The following is a 19,578-nucleotide window of genomic DNA, read 5'->3' as shown; positions in this document are numbered from 1 at the left end:
AAATGTGAACTGGAGCTGAGAGAATTTGTGTTGAATTTAATGTATCTTCTTCAGATTGTCACCTCCCTAGTTTATCACTGAAACCTTGGTGTACTCTGCTGGTTCATTCTGTTACTACAACTGTATGGCTCACAGACTCTTTCCTGTAGCTCTTGTAGACAGGGATGAACTGGGACCAGAAATCAACCCTGGAATTTCGCATTTCCTCAAGGTCCCCATAATTAGCTAAATAATGAGCATTTTACACATTAAAAAACCAATACAGTAAATAATAATTGTGCTAAATGACTTAAATGTAAATGTAAATATGATTTAACAGAAGTGCCCTATAGCCAGTCCATCTGTGACTGTAGATGGCATTCATGACTGTTTGATAAATACTCTATCAAACAGAACTCTGATCAGTTCTGCTTGGGCTTCAGTTACATGATATTCTAATATTGGGGGTGACACTTGTTTCATTCCCAATTAAAAGGCACAGTTCATCAGAACACATTTATGGTTGGCTCTAAATGGAGTGTTTTGTGACTGACTTACTTTGCTCATAATTGTTTAAAATCACATGAAGCCCACTAGATGATGTCATCAGTGTCTCCCTATGATGCCATTGGAATCACATATCTTCCTCTATCTTGTTGACTACAAAACAGAAACCTGCTGTTGTCACATATGTAAGAGCGTCTGCTAAATGACTTAAATGTAAATGTAAATATGTTGACATTGCGGTGGTGCTGAAAATTATTGTTTTGATTTTGAAAAAGGGTGCATTTTCCCTGCTAATGTACATGCCAAGACTTCTCTAACCTCAAGGTACTTTCCTGGTTAAATAAAGATGAAAATCAATAGAGAACTATGCCTGCTGCCCTATCTGTGTTTATACTGGACGTAGAAGTGCATTGGGAATTATTGTCTATCTTGTGCATATAGACACGTCTTTATCAACTAACCAAGAGAGAAAACCGCTACACTCAACGCCTACAAACTTTTCAGAATTTGCATTTTGCCCCACTAGTTTTCTGGGAAAGGTCATGAACAAGTATTTGTGTATATAATTGACAGAAAATAGATGTTATTTTTAAATCAAAAGGTAGAAATGTGTTTCATGTCAAATCAGTAAACGCATAAAATGTAAATGTCTTTGTAGTTAGCTTTTAATACATTATAAATCAAATATACACAAGCAAGGCCAACTGTATGCCATCTACTCAACCGAATATGATTACATTGAATTGCACAATACTCTACAATGGTGCAGAAATTAGTGGTGTTCATGGACATTGAAATCAATATCTCTTTCAAGTACAATAAGCATTCATTTCCAAAAGAATGTTGACAGTTATTTTCCAATGTAAGACTGTATATCTTAGACATAACGCCTACTACCTGATGCGTTGGAACCTGAAAAACCACTTGGCAGAATCAACACAACATTTCAATGCTTAAAGGGGAAATATGGGATTGAAAGATGCATTTTTGGACTTTTAAATGAATGATATATAGCCATTGATATAGCTTAGTCTTATCCTATCAGAACCCAAAATATAAGCATGTTTTACCCCATTGTTTACAAACAAAGTAATTGTTAACAATCACTGTATAGCTTCAAAACTTGGTTAAAACTATCAATTTGATATCGTTGATGGTCAGACTATTTCCCCAGCCCCATCCCTCAGCTGTTTATCAAAAAACTGTCAGGGGTGACCTCTTTGTTGTTGTTGAATCCCAGGTCACACCAGATTTCCCCTTTAAATGGAACGTATTCCATGTACTGATATGTCACTGTGCATATCCTTTCTTCTTTTTCACTATGTACAGCAGCAAATTACAAACACCGTTAAGCTTAAGCCAACTTCCTTTCTTTAAACGTTTGAGTGGTAATTTGCCATTGCTTCCAATGTTGGCAGTGGTTTGCCTAAAGTTTGGTGGGCCTGACAACTGCCCGGGAATGCTGAAGGAAAACATTAAGACAATGTTCCTGAAAGGATGCTAAAATATTAGTGTGGGAAACACAAGTCCTTTGGCTTTATGACCTCACACTGCTGGAGAGGAGCGGGGAGAGGTGTGTCAAGGGGTCAAGGGTCAGGAGCTGCTGCAAGACAAGCCTCTAAAGCATCCTTCATGACAGCAGGTCATATCAGACATATAGGGTTTGGTAGCCAGTTCGCCTGCCACTTTTACAGGTGATCACACACACACTGAGCATCCCGAAAAACTGAAAGAAAAGGACAAAGATATCCAATGAAATTCAGTACAGAGTAAATTGGCTGGTACCTTTCAGGGTAGGTCCACGGGCTAACACTTTTAGTCTTTTTTAAAAGCTTTTTTTGGGCCCGGCCTCAGAGGTGGAAACACGAAAGCTTTCATCTTTAGGCCAAACACCGGCGCAAAGTCTAATAATGGAAATGAATATATTAAATCAAATGTTAAAAGTCAGAGGACAGTCAGGTACAGTACCTTGATGATGGCAAAGCCAAGTATGACCAGCATGGCATAGCCCATCACATCCTGAAGGAGCTGCTCGAGCTTAACCTCACAACCCTGGAGCAACACACACACACACACACACACACACACACACACACACACACACACACACACACACACACACACACACACACACACTGGTTAGAGAATAATGTCATTACATTTTAAATCATTGTATCAAATTTAGAAACTAGAAGTTAGAAATGAACTGAATTGGTCTATACCTGAGTATTGAGCAGGTCTGGCTGGTCCAATTTGCCTGTGCACTCGGTGTTGTTCTGTTTACAACAGGAGATGGGCACAGTGTTGTTACTGCTGCTGAACCAGGGCATGGTGGTCCAGTTCATGTAGGTCTGCACTCCACAGCACTGCAACTGAATACAGAGAGAGGAAGAACCCTTGTTCACAGCTCCTAGCTGACAAAAGCCTCATTTCCTGTATCATCACATCTCTGTGTGTGCCAGTGCGTGTTAAGCACCAGATACATTTGAAACAGAGAGACTCAACAAGTGATAAGTTCCTCTTACGCCTACGACAAAGACCATCAATGGCAGAGTGGGAAATTTGTCCACAAGATGTGCCTGTATACACAGGAATTAATCGCACAGTGAGTCTCTCGGTTTTCAAACCTAGCAAGGACCTGCTTGGTATCATACTGGTTATCAGGGGAATTCAAACTTGTCAATAAAGGAAGTGGCACTGACCTGAGACTGCAGATAATCCACAGCCCGGGATTCAGAGTTCTCCCCATCATACTTCTGGAACACATCGCTCATTGACTGCTCCAAATCACCTTTTATCTGTAAAGATATATCTATTTAAGTATTGTACCTGCAAGCATTAAATAATATTATATGATTGTAGCATATAATACATGAAATGCATGTGGTGAAAATGTTTCCAAACGTGGCGTTCACTCACCCTGCCTTGGTAAATGAAGGCAAACACTAGGGCAGCGACCTCTGCTGCAAACATGGCCAGGAGGATCATCAGGAACTGGAAAGAGATGGGCAGACCAGACGGCTATCAGCAAGGAGGCCGTGAACAAGTGGTGCAGCAGAACTTATCAAACACAGAGATCCTCAGTGCCTACTGTGTGTCCCAAATGGCACCCTACCATATGTAATGATTACACTACTTTTGATCAGAGACCTATGAACCCTGGTCAAAAGTAGTGCACTATATAGGGGAATAGGGTGCCATTTGGGACACAAAGTGTATTTATGAAAGATCTGGATGGACGGATGTCTCCTTTCACCATCACCCACCAGGAACCAACACCACAATGTCTGAGGCAGGTGTCGGGTGAAATTTCCCCTAGACGCTGATCTTGGTTCAGTTTGGAAATTTCCCCACTAATTGTTAACGTTCAGATTTGTGGACGTGATTCTGATCCTAGATCAGATCTATACCTAGGGGAAACCACTTGTTGCGTCGGTGGCTCATACTCACAAAGCTCAGGCCCACTTTGGACTCTCTCAGGGTGGCGCAGCAGCCCACAGTCCCGATGATGAACATCACCACTCCCACAGTGATGATGATGGCTGCAGGGATGAGTGTGTACTTATCCTCCAGGAAGTTGTCAAAGTTGTTGTAGCTCTTGATCACGTAAGAGCCTACGTAAGCAAGAGCGCCTCCCGCAGCCTAGAGAGAAGAACAAAACAAAACAACAACATGATCAAGGCTGTGTTACCTATTCTCCACCTCTAATCAAGGCTGTGTTGCCTATTCTCCACCCCTAATCAAGGCTGTGTTACCTATTCTCCACCCCTAATCAAGGCCGTGTTACCTATTCTCCACCTCTAATCAAGGCTGTGTTGCCTATTCTCCACCTCTAATCAAGGCCGTGTTACCTATTCTCCACCTCTAATCAAGGCTGTGTTACCTATTCTCCACCTCTAATCAAGCCTGTGTTGCCTATTCTCCACCTCTAATCAAGGCCGTGTTACCTATTCTCCACCTCTAATCAAGGCAGTGTTACCTATTCTCCACCTCTAATCAAGGCCGTGTTACCTATTCTCCACCTCTAATCAAGGCCGTGTTACCTATTCTCCACCTCTAATCAAGGCTGTGTTACCTATTCTCCACCTCTAATCAAGGCTGTGTTACCTATTCTCCACCTCTAATCAAGGCAGTGTTACCTATTCTCCACCTCTAATCAAGCCTGTGTTGCCTATTCTCCACCCTTCTCCTGAAGTGTCCACGTGGATACTCCCTGTCATGGATTTAAAAGCATATGATTGGTGTAAACATTGGCTGGAGTTTACACCATTGTTAAACCCATATTCAGAATGTGTGAAAGTGAACACTACAGGGGAAGGGTAGAGAATATGGATGCATCTAGGGTTAGGCAAACTCATACAATTACAACATTGTCCTGTGAATTGCAGCTCATTACAATCAATTCCCCAGTTAAATAGAAGTAATCTAACTTCTGTAAGCAGTCTATGGACAAGACAGCAATGCTTTGGTTTTGTTTAACCTGGCCACTGTTCCAAATGCAAACGTTTTAGTATTTATTGAACAAAACCAATGCAAGTGGTTGCCCACGATATTAGCATAAGGAAACACATTTGTAATTTTGGAGAACTATCCCTTTAAAGTTGGTCATGCTTTTATGTCATGATGATACAAACACATGTGTGCTAATCATATGCATGGATCAGATGGTGTGCTGCTCATTGCCTAATAGTCCTTTAGAATCAAGGCTCCAGAGCACATGACCACGTTCTCTCACAATCAGGCCTCAGTCACAAGACCCACCACCACCCGAGTGGAATACACACACACACACACACACACACACACCACCCCATAATCCTTCCTTGAACTTGGATCTTGTGCCTCAGATATGAGAGTGCAAAAAATAAACGTGTTGTGGTGATTTACTAAAGTGGAAAAAGGAGAAGGAAATGGACTGTAGATTTACATTTTTCGATGGTTATTATGTTGTTGTCAATCGACCACATTACCTCCTGTATTGAACGAGTGAAAGACATGTTCACAGTTTTGCTGCCTTAAAAGTGCATTGTGTATTTGTGAAAACCTCATTATGTAAGCACAAAATATCACGTTTAGGGTAGGCTGTGTCCCTCCAGACGTAGATCACAATGCGTTCTAAAGGAAAAGTGAACTCACGGAAAAAGTAGAACTAGTCTAACACTACGTGACAGTGCAAGACTTGTTCAATGACAAGCTAACCGCCCACAGCAAACCAGGGCATTTAGCTCCCTCCTCATCTCCCCAAAGACTCAGCTTTAAGGCTACATATTTGATTTCCATTCAGGTGTAATAGTTGTTCATAATACTTTTCACCAGGTTCATATCTTTATATAGGATGTTTCAGGTTTTATTTTGCATCCCTGCGTTATGGGGAATAGGGGCATACTTACGTTTTGCCATGCATGCTTGTGCTCAAATCATTTTTATGCATTAAGAAAGGTAGCTAAGGCACGCTTTTTCTGTCGTCTGCAGAAAGGTTGTGACACACTCTGTTCTTGAAAAATGGTGTACATTTAGTGCCAACTCATAAATGGGATGCTATTGTCAAGATTAAATTGTAATTGTGCTTTTTAAGACTAACATTTGGAATTCAACATGTGGTTGTTTACTAGCTAATGCAATGTATGTGTGAACAATGGCGAGTTCCTCGCTGATCCTTGTCCTTTGTATCGTGTGTCTACATTTTTGAGAGAGAGAGCGAGAGAGGCGAGTACTGGCAGAACATGCAGTATTTGTGCTCTATGTATTTTCCTTTGGTTATCAATGTCAAAATAATTCATCTGTTTACATATAAGAAGAGGCTATAATATTCACTATTGTATGACAACAACAACAAAAATGATATGGGGATGCACTAAGAGAGAGAGGCGACTAATGGCAGAATATAGTTGTTCTCTACGAATGCTGTTGTCTTTTCTTTTGGATGCAGACGAACTCCGATACATTTATAACAAACAGTCTGATCTCAGAAGTCTACGTCTTCAGTCTCAACCAATACAGAGAGAGAGAGAGAGAGAGAGAGAGAGAGAGAGAGAGAGACACAGAGAGAGAGAGAGAGAGACAGAGAGAGACAGAGAGAGAGAGAGAGAGACACAGCTACTGCACCAGACTACAGAGACACAGAGAGAGAGAGAGAGAGAGAGAGAGAGAGAGAGAGAGAGAGAGAGAGAGAGAGAGAGAGAGAGAGAGAGAGAGAGAGAGAGAGAGAGAGAGAGAGAGAGAGAGAGAGACAGAGACAGAGAGAGACAGAGACAGAGAGAGACAGAGACAGAGACAGAGAGACAGAGACAGAGACAGAGACAGAGAGACAGAGAGAGAGAGACACAGAGAGAGAGAGAGAGAGAGAGAGAGAGAGACAGAGAGAGACAGAGAGAGAGAGAGAGAGAGAGAGACAGAGACACACAGAGAGAGAGACAGAGAGAGAGACAGAGAGACAGAGAGAGAGAGAGACAGAGACAGAGACAGAGACAGAGACAGAGAGAGAGAGAGAGAGAGAGAGAGAGAGAGACAGAGAGACAGAGAGAGAGACAGAGAGAGAGAGAGACACAGAGAGAGAGAGAGAGAGAGAGAGAGAGAGAGAGAGAGAGAGAGAGAGAGAGAGAGAGAGAGAGAGAGAGAGAGAGAGAGAGAGAGATTTGAGCGAGAGATAGTTTGAGGGGAACTACAAAGTATGTGTGGCTTTTGACCACTGATACACAAGCAGACCCTGATACACAAGCTGACCCGTGTGAGTTTCCTCTGGTGAATACACGCAGGATTCTTACTCCTTATTGAATTAGTCCGACGTTCACCACCTAGGAAGCTATGCACTGCTGCAGCCTAACATCTACCAGAAGACAGCCAGACAGAGAGAAAAAGGCTGCTGTCACGATGGAGAAGCATACAGTATGAGTTGCTCAACATGGTCTGGGGAACTTGTTAAGGCTACTATATGAAGTCAGAATTGAATGGTCTCAAAGGAAGTCCCCGGTTTTTAGTGACATTATCTTTCTGACTCATCATGTAGTGGAGAAAACCTGGCATGTAGAAGTGTTCACTCAACAAAATAATTAGTGCATAATGGTTTAATCAGGGGATAGACTGGGACCAGGTCATTTCTAAAGTACAGACCCATTTTATTTCCTTAGGCCCCCACATTGGCCCATTTTTCCCCTCAAATCTCCACACCACTAAATAATGGTCATTCTTCATTCTGCATAAAAAAAAAGTTTAGACAGGCACCTTTCCAGAATTGCCTTGTGCAAGTCTGTCCCTGGATTAAACTACAAATATGGTGTGGGTGGTGGTTGGTTGAGAACGTGATGTTCTTCAACAGTAAACGGTTTCCAATGCAAGACGTCATGAATACATCCCAGTTAGAGCATTGGAAAGAGGTAAAACGATAAACACAGACCAAGCACTTACCCAAAATATTACATTCAGCAGCAAAAGGACTGTTTTGGATGTAATAATCCCGCAATCCATGTTGATATGGTGGTAGGGAGCCTTTCAGTTGATGATCAAATAGGATCGTGTCGCTCTCTGTTCTGATTATAATGGAGTTCATGACGGCTTTGCTTTGAGCTGCATGACTGGCTTGCTGACACATCACATGCTTGTGAAGCGCATGGCTTGGCGGCTTGGGGGGGGGGGGGTCTAAATGCCTACCCTTTGCGATTGTATTGCTCCATAGGGTCTAGAGAGGAACAATCACCCGTTTATCCAGTCGATCCGTCCCCAGTCTGAGCTGTCGGACCTGCGTCACAACAGAGTGAGGAAGCACTCACGTGTTGAGATCTGTGCTGTTTGAAACATTGAACTTTTTTCCATTAGTCATAAACCCTATGTGCCTGGATAAATTAGATTCTGTTATATTATTATAATGATTTAAAAAATAATCATTGGCCTAGTTAACCTTCCCTATTTTGTGCAATCTAAACAGGCCATCAATCTGCGCGTAAATCATGCACGTCCAATCATTTTCAATAGTGGTCCTTTGGCGCCTCCACACAACATTACGCATGTATATGACTGGGTGTACACTCTTATAAAAAAAGGGTTATATCGCTTGCTTCATAAAACGCCGATATGCATGCATCCTTTCATGAACACTATCGGTTTATAGCTCAAGATTTCGATCAAAGTCAATTTAGGTAGGAGTCAGTGACACTCAAGATCATAAATAGGCCGAATTTATCAGGCCTACTGGATCAAATGATATTCTGTGTATCCTAAGAATCAAGAGCAAGACCATGATTGATTCATTCTAATTCTGTCCAGTTGTAATTCGATGCCCTACAGTCTAGGGCAAAGGACCAAATATAAATATATATATATATATATTTAAATAAACATTAAGCTACATTATTAAATTACATGAAACTTTCGCACCAATAATAATACGCCTAAGCTATATTGTGAAACGAACATTAAGCAACATAAACAACTATTGAACTGAAAATAATACTGGCCTATACTTGGGGTTTTAATGGTTGTATTTCCAGTGTTTAGTTGAGTTTAAAACAGCGCAAAAAAGACCCGCGATTTCAAAGGAAAAGCCTGCACGTGACAAGCTGAATGTGAAACTGTAATGTTTTTCTCTATCACCACCCATGCAATACTGTTAACTCATTATTTGGCGTGGTTCCATTGAGCGCAAATAAGCATTCCAGAATTAGTCCTACTACCTGCTATAGTAGGCCCAAAAGAGTACAAAAATAACATATCAGTAAAATTATACTTTAATGCACAAACAATAACAAAAATATTTTCACTCGTCAAAAACTCACATAGACATATCATGTTTATTATTTTCGAAAAATATATATTTAGATGAAGCTTCTCGTCTCAGGTTAGACATTCGGTGTGCTTTTATGGTCATCTAAAAATGTTATTAATTATTCAGTGCAGTATCAATCGAGTATATTTTGTTGTTGAAAATGTACTAGGAATATGTCTGTTTAAGAGTATGGAATTACTGAAGCACATACGCAAACGTTTGTATTACATAACTTAGTCAAAATGTTGAAAAGGTCAACGTTGAAATGGTGTTCAATTACTGCCCATGAACAATTTAATAATTTACCTGGCAAGGCTTTTGAATAATGGTGGTACTAGGGTAAAAATAAAAAGTACAGTTTGTGCTGATTCTTATGATATGATGATTATACAGATCTAGTGGATTTTACGAATAAAATATACACATTTCGTATGAGGAAGAAAACACAAGTCAGGTGTTGACATGAGAAAAGGCGCCGAGGGACAATGATTGAATCTACACGGTTCTCATCACATCTTCATAAATGGGCATGTCACCACCCATCACTCCACTCATTCCAAGACATTCATCTCTCAAGCATCTTCAGCCAATTACATCTCCATAACAGGGAACATGTCTGGGGTGATTGCAATTCCCCTGGCGACACCAGCCACGACTCCTAAAAAGAGATCCAAGCCTAAGAAGACTGGACCCACCGTATCTGACCGCATCCTGACGGTTATGTCAGCATCCAGTGATCGAAGTGGTGTGTCTCTTGCGGCTCTCAAAAAGTCTCTGGCAGCCAGCGGCTATGATGTTGTGAAGAACAACGCCCGGCTCAAACTGGCTGTCCGGCGTTTGGTGGCCAAAGGATATCTTCTGCAGCCTAAGGGCACTGGGGCATCCGGCTCTTTCAAAATTAACAAAAACAAAGCTGTGGCTAAAAAGAAAAAACCTATCAAGAATAAAGTCAAGAAGGTGGGGGCCAAGAAGGTCAGGAGAGCGTCACCCAAGAAGGCAGCGGGCGCCAAGAAGTCCCCAAAGAAAACCAAGAGGAAGAGTCCCAAGAAGGCCAAAAAACCTGCAGCAGCAAAAAAGCCCAAGAGCCCCAGGAAGACCAAGCGCAGACTCGCCAAATCCACCCGGGCTAAAGCTACTCCTAAGAAATAGGCCTACGGTAGACCTACTCGATCAGTTACTCGTGGAAGACCGTGGAATTTATTCTCCCTGCACAGCTTAAGAGGCCTCAAGCGCATTTGTACATCCGAAGAATCCAACTCATGAACTTTAATAAGTTTGCTTAGCAATTTTTTTTGTCCCGACAGTGGATTTTTTTGTTTTTGTTTTACAGTGCTGACACTGTTACCTATCTTGCGCTTTTAATGAATGTGGAGATAGGAGAGGCTCATGGATATTATTGTTTAAAAAAACAATAAATATTTTTTGAAAAAACAATTATTAAATTATTTAATTTAAATTGTTGAATGTTTTATTGTGGAATCATTGAATTTAACCTATATTGGCCTACTTTGAATAGTCAATGAATGATTACAGTTTGGGAGCCTGGATTCCATTGCATTACTTAATTGCGAAATTGAATAGTACCATCTAAACCAAAATAGGCTACAACAGTTGTTCAACTATGTCAGTCAGATAATTAATACGAAAATATGTAAACTGTGTTTAAAAGTTTTTAATTGCACGGAAAACTCGCCCTACCTGATAAAACAGTTCAAATACTATTAGGCCTAGTTCATATTTACGCACGAGCTGCAACGTGTGAAGTGAGTGAAGAGTTAGGCGGGTGTTACCATTCAATCATAGTTGTATTATTGTAACTAAAATAACACATTATCAATCATAAGTACCAATAATTAACTAGGCATCGTAGACCTATATGATATTATCATAAATTAGGCTGTAGGCATTTGCAGTAGGCCTATTAAAAAACTAGGCTACTGAAAACACTGAAATTACTTTAGGTTTTGTAACAACATACAAATAAAGCAATGTTTTATACCGTTTTGGAATACTTAAATAGTCAAAATGAACCCCAAATATTTTGGCGCCTTTCATATATTGGCATAAAGTTAAATCCTATTTTGCGCGCGATGCAGGAATGGCCTATTCAAACGTCAGAAACATTTGTAAAGGTTGTGACTGAAATGACTTGAGTGCTGCATTGAAACCAGTTCAATGTATTCAAATGAGTTGCGGGTAATTTTATTTACGTTCCCTTGGAGCGCTTGGAGAAGATGCAATGTGTAGCTTTACGCACACCATTACGCACGTCCAAGATGGGTGTTAAGCATAGGCTATGCTAATGTTACGCGCAACAAGCCTAAAGACCACCTTTTGGGCAGAGAATATTGTGTAAACAAATGTACACGTGGAGCATGCCAGCAGCCAATCATTTAGCAGCACTGATATTGAGTAGATGATTGCAATGTTTAACCTAATCATGTATGACAACATTGAGTGGAATAGGGTGTGACGCGAAACATCCGTTGGTGCTGTTATCTAATAGCAAAAACAGGTTCTCTGGGTTAATGTGTGTGAAAACGTGTCATCAATATAGTCTACCTCTTTTACCTGTTTTACCTTTTATTGATGGCCAGCGGAGTTGACATAAGATCATTGAGAGGAACGAAATCATTATCCTCTCATATTCTATAAAATATGTTAACATCATGGCCCTGACAAAGCAGTTGATCATTGTCCTTCCCTCATCGTTTCTCTCACCTCACCACCGAGTAAACACATGAAAAGTATTGGCATATAATTCCGCAAATTGACTGAATGCGCTAAACAAATATTTAATTGTGATTTGAGAATGGGCTAATTTGTTATCTGGGTTTTATATTTTGATAGTTTAAATAAACGAATGTTTATGAAGACACAGGAGTTGCCAAATGGCTCTGGGGGACACCCGTCGATTGGTGACGGGCGACTCAGCGTGCAATCTGCTGAAGTTATGAAAGCGCTTCGGCGGGATTTTCATTTGGGTGGAACCTTTACGCAACCAGATAACAATATCAATGAACAAACCCTGGGCGTGACATTAACGTTTTCTGGCAAGTTGTAGGCTACAGAAATGCATTTGGCACACCCAAATGGCGCATTTTTCGTAGCGTTGAGTCAGCCTACAACCCTCTCCCCCAAAAAGCAAAAGCAATGACAAGATCCTCCCACTGGCTGTAACGGGGAGAAAGATAAAGGCTTGACAGGAGATTCTTAACTCTACAGAGAATGTTCTTAGGGGGATCAGGAGCTTCAAATCAGTGACACCATCCTGAAGAGGGGATGCATTGTTGTGCTTCCATGTGACAACAACAACAAGCAGACGAAATTAGCTTACATGATCTGCTCAAGGTTGGCACTGGTATTGGTCATTACTGGTATAAAAAATACATAACAAATCAACTACATTACCAAAAGTATGTTGTCACATGCTCATCTAACATCTCATTCAAAAATCATGGGCATTATTCATATGGAGTTGGTTCCCCCTTTGCTGCTATAACATCCTCCACTCTTCTGGCACTAGATGTTGGAACATTGCTGCTGGGACTTGATTCCATTCAGCCACAAGAGCGTTAGTGAGGTTGAGCACTGATGTTGGGCGTTTAAGCCTGGGTAGTAGAACAGAATTCAAATTCATCCCAAAGGTGTTCAATGAGGTTGAGGTCAGGGCTCTATGCAGGCCAGTCAAGTTCTTCCACACCGATCTCGACAAACCATTTCTATATAGGCCTTCTTTTGTGTACGGGGTATTGTCATGTAGAAACAGGAAAGGGCCTTCCTCAAACTGTGCCACAAAGTTGGAAGTGCAGAATTGTCTAGAATGTCATTGTATACTGTAGCATTAAGTTAAGTTAAGGAGCCTAGCCTGAATCATGAAAAACATCTCCAGACCATTATTCCTCCTCCACCAAACTTTACAGTTGGGACTATGCATTGGGACAGGTAGCGTTCTCCTGGCATCTGCCAAACCCATATGTGAATATGAATGAACATGTTCACAAACACACCATATCCTAAAAACAGGACAGGTCAAAGGGACAGTCTCCTATGGAATAAAATTAGGCTACTAATGACTGTTGTCTGGGAGTTTCCCTCAGTGGGCTAAATTGTCATGATAATTAGCGATTTCAAATGTGTAGGCCTATTGGTCAATTTCTGATCTGATCACGAGGATAAATATGAACTGCACTTTCCAAGATAAGGCAATGTCTGATTAACTTCGGTAGCTGACATAGGCAGCACGTTAGTTTCACTTTGAGGGACGCTAATCATTTCCCCGACCATTTCTACGGATTTGCGTGTCAGTTATGATGTTCATATTTGCAGAACAGTTTCATTTCAATAATAATATTTCTCAAAATCATTGTCTAATGGTTTTCAAAAATGACTTAGAAGCTCAGTTTATTATTAGTGGTGGTCAGAAATCAGACAACGTTTCCACGTCGACAAAGAGAACGGTTAATGACTAATTATTACCTGCATTAACATAAATTAATGTAACCGAATAATGGCACATGTACTACTGGTTACGTATGTAATGGAGAATTGATAAAAAAATCAAAGAGCAAACAATTCACACTATGCAACATTTAATTCACACCATGCAACAATTAAATATCAATAATTGTCAGGAGTCAGCTGAAGGTATTCTGGAGAGCGGAGTGCTTTCCGGAAAGCTGAGTGGATTCTGCAGAGTGATGTTCCTATTTCTTCGCCACCCACCCCTCCCCTTTTTCTTGTTTCAACTTTCCAAATTATACTCGAGACACTTTATCTTTACACATATTTTAGATCATTTTCACTGAAAAGCAACTCAACAATAAGCTAGGCCTATTGCCACGTGTGCTGTTCAAATTGCGGACTTCCCCAATAGGCATAGGCCGAATCGCTTGTGATTTGAAACAATCCACAGCAATATTTCAAAGAAGCTAATGATCCTCTGTGGCTAAGTCATGCTCTCTGTTCAAGTATTTTTAATTATTTTATTTACACTTAACAAAAATGTAAACGAGACATGTTTCATGAGCTGAAATAAAAACATTCAAGGAATGTTGCATATGCACAAAAAGCTTATTTCTCTCAAATTAGATGCACAAATTTGTTTACATCCCTGCTAGTGAACATTTCCCCTTTGCCAAGATAATCACTCCGCCTGGCAGGTGTGGCATATCAAGAAGATGATTAAACAGCTGGATCATTACGCAGGTGTACCTTGTGCTGGGGACAATAAAAGGCCACTCTAAATGTGCTGTTTTGTCACACAACCCAATGCCACTGATGTCTCATGTTTTGAGGGAGCGTGCAATTCGCATGCTGACTGCAGGAATGTTCACCAGAGCTGTTGCCAGAAAATTGAATGTTAATTTCTCAACCATAAGCCGCCTCAAATGTTGTTTTAGAGAATTTGGCAGTATGACCAACCGGCCTTACAACCGCAGACCAGGTGTATGGCGTCATGTGGCCGAGTGGTTTGCTGATGTCAACATTGTGAACAGAGTGCCCCGTGGTGGTGGGGTTATGGTATGGGCAGGCATAAGCTACAGACAACAAACACAATTGCATTTTATCAATGGCAATTTGAATGCACAGAGATACCGTGACGAGATCCTGAGGCCCTTTGTCGTGCCATTTCAACATGCCGCCATCACCTGCTGTTTCAACACGATAATGCACAGCCTCATGTCGCAATGGTCTGTACACAATTCCTGGAAGCTGAAAATGTCCCAGTTCTTCCATGGCCTGCATACTCACCAGACATGTCACCATTTGAGCATGTTTGGGATGCTCTGGTCCGATGTGTACGACAACGTGTTCCAGTTCCCGCCAATATCCAGCAACATCTCACAGTCATTGAAGAGGAGTGGGGACAGCATTCTACAGGCCACAATCAACAGCCTGATCGACTCTATGTGAAGAAGATGTGTAGCGTTGCACGAGGCAAATGGTCACACCAGATACTGACTGCTTTTCTGATCCACGCCCCTACTTTTATTTAAAGGTATCTGTGACCAAAATTCCAATCTGTATTCCCAGTCATGTGAAATCCATAGATTAGGGCCTAATGGGTTCATTTAAATCAACAGATTTTTTAAATAAGAACTGTAACTCAGTAAAATCGTAGAAATTGTTGTATTTATAGTTTTGTTCAGTATATTTGAGCTTGAATAGCCAAAATGTTTAGTCTTAAGTTTTTGTCAGGTATCAGGACTATAAAGCCAATTTCAACTGCCTGTTTAACGAAGGTAGGCTACCACATGGGTAGGCATTCATCAAAGTGCATTGTGGGCCTCACACTGTATAGCCTAGTCTACTATTGTACTTTGTGGGGTTAGAAGAGAGGCAATATTTTTGTCTCGCATTGCGCGGCATATTACACAACTGTCCAACAATTCATTAACGGATCCTTATTCAAAGATGCCCCCTCCTGAACAGCCACCAGATGTCATGGTATGAACCATACAATTTGACATCCGACTGGAATTCACTGTCTCTCAGATATTCATTCAAGATAAGCATGAATACAGTTTAGAACCTCCATTCAGAATGTAAAACAAGTCCATTGCAAACTCGATACATATGAGGAAAATGGACAGCAAGCCTCTGCAGGGTTTTGCTGCCATCTATTGGACAGTATTTGGGTCATATTCTGATTCAGCCATTTAGGGTGGTGTAGTTGTCCTGATTTAGGTATGTACTGTACTAGCCAACACATCGGTTTCCAAATGTAGACATCATCTTATTTGGTCAATCCTGGTGATCAGATTAATATCCATTTCAGTATTAAAGAGTTAGCTGGTTTAGCATCCAAAATCAAACTGAAGGTGATCAGACTAGACTATAATTCAATAACCCATGCATATAGCAATAACACATACTGTAACTGCTAAAAACCCTTACATTTAACAAGGCAAGTCAGTTGAGAACAAACTCTTATTTACAATGACAGTCTACCCCAGCCAAACCCAGACAATGTTATGCCAATTTTCCGTCTCCCTATGGGACTCCCAATCCTGTCTGGATATGATGCAGCCTGGGTTCGAACTCAGATGCAGTGTCTTAGACCACTGAGCCACTCAGGAGGCCCAGATAAAATCATATAAAGAGACATGAATAAACAACACCAAGGCCTGATCTCCTGTTATTGAGTATGGCTCATATCACAATATGACATAATGTAAGCCTACAATTTGAAGAGAAAATCAAACAGCTAAGGAGCAATCTGCAGTCAATAACAGTAACAAAACAGGAGCAATCTGCAGTCAATAACAGTAACAAAGCAGGAGCAATCTGCAGTCAATAACAGTAACAAAGCAGGAGCAATCTGCAGTCAATAACAGTAACAAAACAGACACCCCGTCACTGTTTCGGTAAACAAAGCAGGAGCAATCTGCAGTCAATAACAGTAACAAAGCAGGAGCAATCTGCAGTCAATAACAGTAACAAAACAGACACCCCGTCACTGTTTCGGTAAACAGCTAAGGAGCAATCTGCAGTCAATAACAGTAACAAAACAGACAACCCAGTCAATAACAGTAACAAAACAGTTCACGGTAAACAGCTAAGGAGCAATCTGCAGTCAATAACAGTAACAAAACAGACAAACGGTAAACAGCTAAGGAGCAATCTGCAGTCAATAACAGTAACAAAACAGACACCCCGTCACTGTTTCGGTAAACAGCTAAGGAGCAATCTGCAGTCAATAACAGTAACAAAACAGACACCCCGTCACTGTTTCGGTAAACAGCTAAGGAGCAATCTGCAGTCAATAACAGTAACAAAACAGACACCCCGTCACTGTTTCGGTAAACAACTAAGGAGCTGGAAAAAAACGTAACCACTTCCATATTCATAGACAGGGATATAAATGCAAGGACCAACCATACATGACATCAATATGATAGTTTTACAACCAATGGAGTAAAACTATATTATGTTTTCTGACAACAGTTGAACTAAGTTATATTGTTCAAGAATCAGTGGGTATAATGAATTAAAAAGTCCAAAATCCCCTTTAACTTTTTTATGTTTGATTTTCAGCATACATCCAGTATATTTTTGGGGATTGGGCAATGATTGATAAGACTGCATGTTGTTATCTCACCTTGTCACATATCTTTTATAGTAGGCTTAATTATACATTTTTAATGGACCACTGTGAAATCCCCTATGAATCATACTGTCACGAATCCCGCTGAAGATGGTGCCTCTTCCTGTTCGGGCGGCGCTCGGCGGTCGTCGTTGACGGCATACTAGCTGCCACCGATCCCCTTTTCTGTTTCAGTTAGTTTTGTCTGATTCGTTTCACCTGTTTCTTGTTTGGGTTTTGTTTTGGGCTATTTAAACCCGGTAGGCCCGCCTGCTATTGTGCGGGCTTGTTTTTCCCGGTTCATGGTGTATGGATTATTGTGGATTCCGTTTTCCCTTTTCCCTGACAGTCTCGTCCTGTTTGTTGGACTTGGTATTTATGCGCCCTTGTGTTTGGCGTGACCGTTACTCTGTTCCTGGAATTGAGATCCACGTTTTGAACTACCCTGCTCTCTGCGTCTGACTCCTCCACCCACTACTCCTAGAAGCCTTTACACATACCCGGATTACTGTTCCAAACATGCATGAAACTCATTTAACAAGATTGGTTCCTCTTTCACATCCTAGTTTCATATCTGCAAATCAAGTCTGATATTTTCTCTGCAGTGAACTTTAATATACTTATCAACAAAACATTGTTCCACTTTGACACAATGGTCTAGTTCATTATATTTGTATTTATTAGGGAACCCCATTAGTTCCTGCCAAGGCAGCAGCTACTCTTCCTGGGGCCGACAAAACCAAGGCAATTTTACAATTTTAAAATCATTACCAAAAATTCATTACAGAATTCACAACACACTAAGTGTGTGCCATCAGGCCCGTACTCCATTACCACGTATCTACAACCCAAAATCCACATGTGTGAATAGTGCCGTATGTTATTATGCTTCACAGTCCCGCGTTCCATAAGGTGTATTTGTATTTGTTTTTTAAATCTGAATCTTCTGCTTGCATCACTTACCAAATGTGGAATAGAGCTCCATGTAGTCATGGCTCTATGTAGTACTGTGTGCCTCCCACAGTCTGTTCTGGACTTGGGGATTGTGAAGAGACCTCTGGTGGCATGTCTTGTGGGGTATGCATGAGTGTAGGAGCTTTGTGCTAGTTGTTTAAAAAGACAGATCTGTGCTAATGTCAAAATGTCAAACAAACAAGTCTAACTAAACAGCCCCCACAATCTTTTTTATCATCAATTTCTCTCAGCCAATCATCAGTAATTTGGAGGTCCTTTGCAGACAGACTTATTTGCCATTCCTTTTGCCTCATCCCTCTCAACCATGCCATTTTTTCAATTCCTCGTCAATCCAAGAGGATTTAAATGTTTTTACAGAGTGTCCAAGATGGAGTAGCAGTCGGACTTGTGTTTTGTCTTGTCGCATCCTGTCCAGTGTATATATAGTTTTCTTCGTATATATTTCATATATATTTTAATCTCACTTTCCATCTACAGACTGAATATTCTCTACGGCAACCAGCCTCACCCAATGTGGTACGGATCTGCTATTTCTATACTTTAGAACCGGAACCCCCATCAGAACCTAGCCAGATAACTAGCTACAAGCTTGTAGTCAGTTAGCCACTGCTAACGGTCCTCACCGTTAACTCGGACATCAGCCAGCCTCAGCCCGGCCAATTCATACCAGTCTGCACTTGCCTAGAGCATTCTCAGCTATACTTTTCGTGGCTGTTATTTACCACCACAAACAGATACGGGCACTAAGACCACACTCAGTCAGCTGTATAAGGAAATAAGCATACAGGAAACCGCTCACCCAGAGGCGGCGCTCCTAGTGGCCGAAGACTTTAATGCAGGGAAACTTAAATCAGTTCTACCAAATTTCTATCAACATGTTAAATGTGCAACCAGAGGAAAAGAAAATCTAGATCACCTGTACTCCACACACAGAGACGCGTACAAAGCTCTCCCTCGCCCTCCATTTGGTAAATCCGACCACAAGTCTATCCTCCTGATTCCTGCTTACATGCAAAAATGAAAGCAGGAAGCACCAGTAACTCGGCCTATAAAAAAGTGGTCAGATGAAGCAGATGCTAAACTACAGGACTGTTTTGCTATCACAGACTGGAACATGTTCCGGGATTCTTCCGATGACATTGAGGAATACACCACAACAGTGACATGCTTTGTCAATAAGTACATTGAGGACGTCGTCCCCACAGTGACTGTACGTTCATACCCCAACCAGAAGCCATGGATTACAGGCAAAATTCGCACTGAGCTAAAG

The 19,578-nt window shown here is 41.1% G+C and overlaps 2 protein-coding genes across 2 annotated transcripts; one reads left to right on the top strand and one right to left on the bottom strand.

The window, feature by feature from the left end:
- Nucleotides 1-1,133: 1,133 nt before the first annotated feature.
- Nucleotides 1,134-8,100, bottom strand: tspan36 (tetraspanin 36). The gene is made up of 7 exons (XM_046348098.1): nucleotides 7,891-8,100; nucleotides 3,937-4,128; nucleotides 3,406-3,480; nucleotides 3,189-3,284; nucleotides 2,709-2,858; nucleotides 2,455-2,538; nucleotides 1,134-2,212 (listed from the first exon to the last, which is right to left on the bottom strand). The coding sequence occupies exons 1-7, from the start codon at nucleotides 7,948-7,950 to the stop codon at nucleotides 2,135-2,137; spliced, it is 735 nt and encodes a 244-aa protein (XP_046204054.1). The 5' UTR covers nucleotides 7,951-8,100; the 3' UTR covers nucleotides 1,134-2,134.
- A 1,677-nt stretch (nucleotides 8,101-9,777) lies between these two features.
- On the top strand, nucleotides 9,778-10,705 carry LOC124034649 (histone H1-like). The gene has a single exon (XM_046348099.1). It carries the CDS (start codon nucleotides 9,857-9,859, stop codon nucleotides 10,391-10,393), a length of 537 nt encoding a protein of 178 aa, XP_046204055.1. The 5' UTR covers nucleotides 9,778-9,856; the 3' UTR covers nucleotides 10,394-10,705.
- Nucleotides 10,706-19,578: the final 8,873 nt, after the last annotated feature.

This window comes from Oncorhynchus gorbuscha, linkage group LG04 (assembly GCF_021184085.1).
Source record: "Oncorhynchus gorbuscha isolate QuinsamMale2020 ecotype Even-year linkage group LG04, OgorEven_v1.0, whole genome shotgun sequence".
Lineage (NCBI taxonomy): Eukaryota > Metazoa > Chordata > Actinopteri > Salmoniformes > Salmonidae > Oncorhynchus > Oncorhynchus gorbuscha.
Note: the sequence above shows the minus strand (reverse complement) of the source record. Positions and strands in the feature narration are given on the sequence as shown.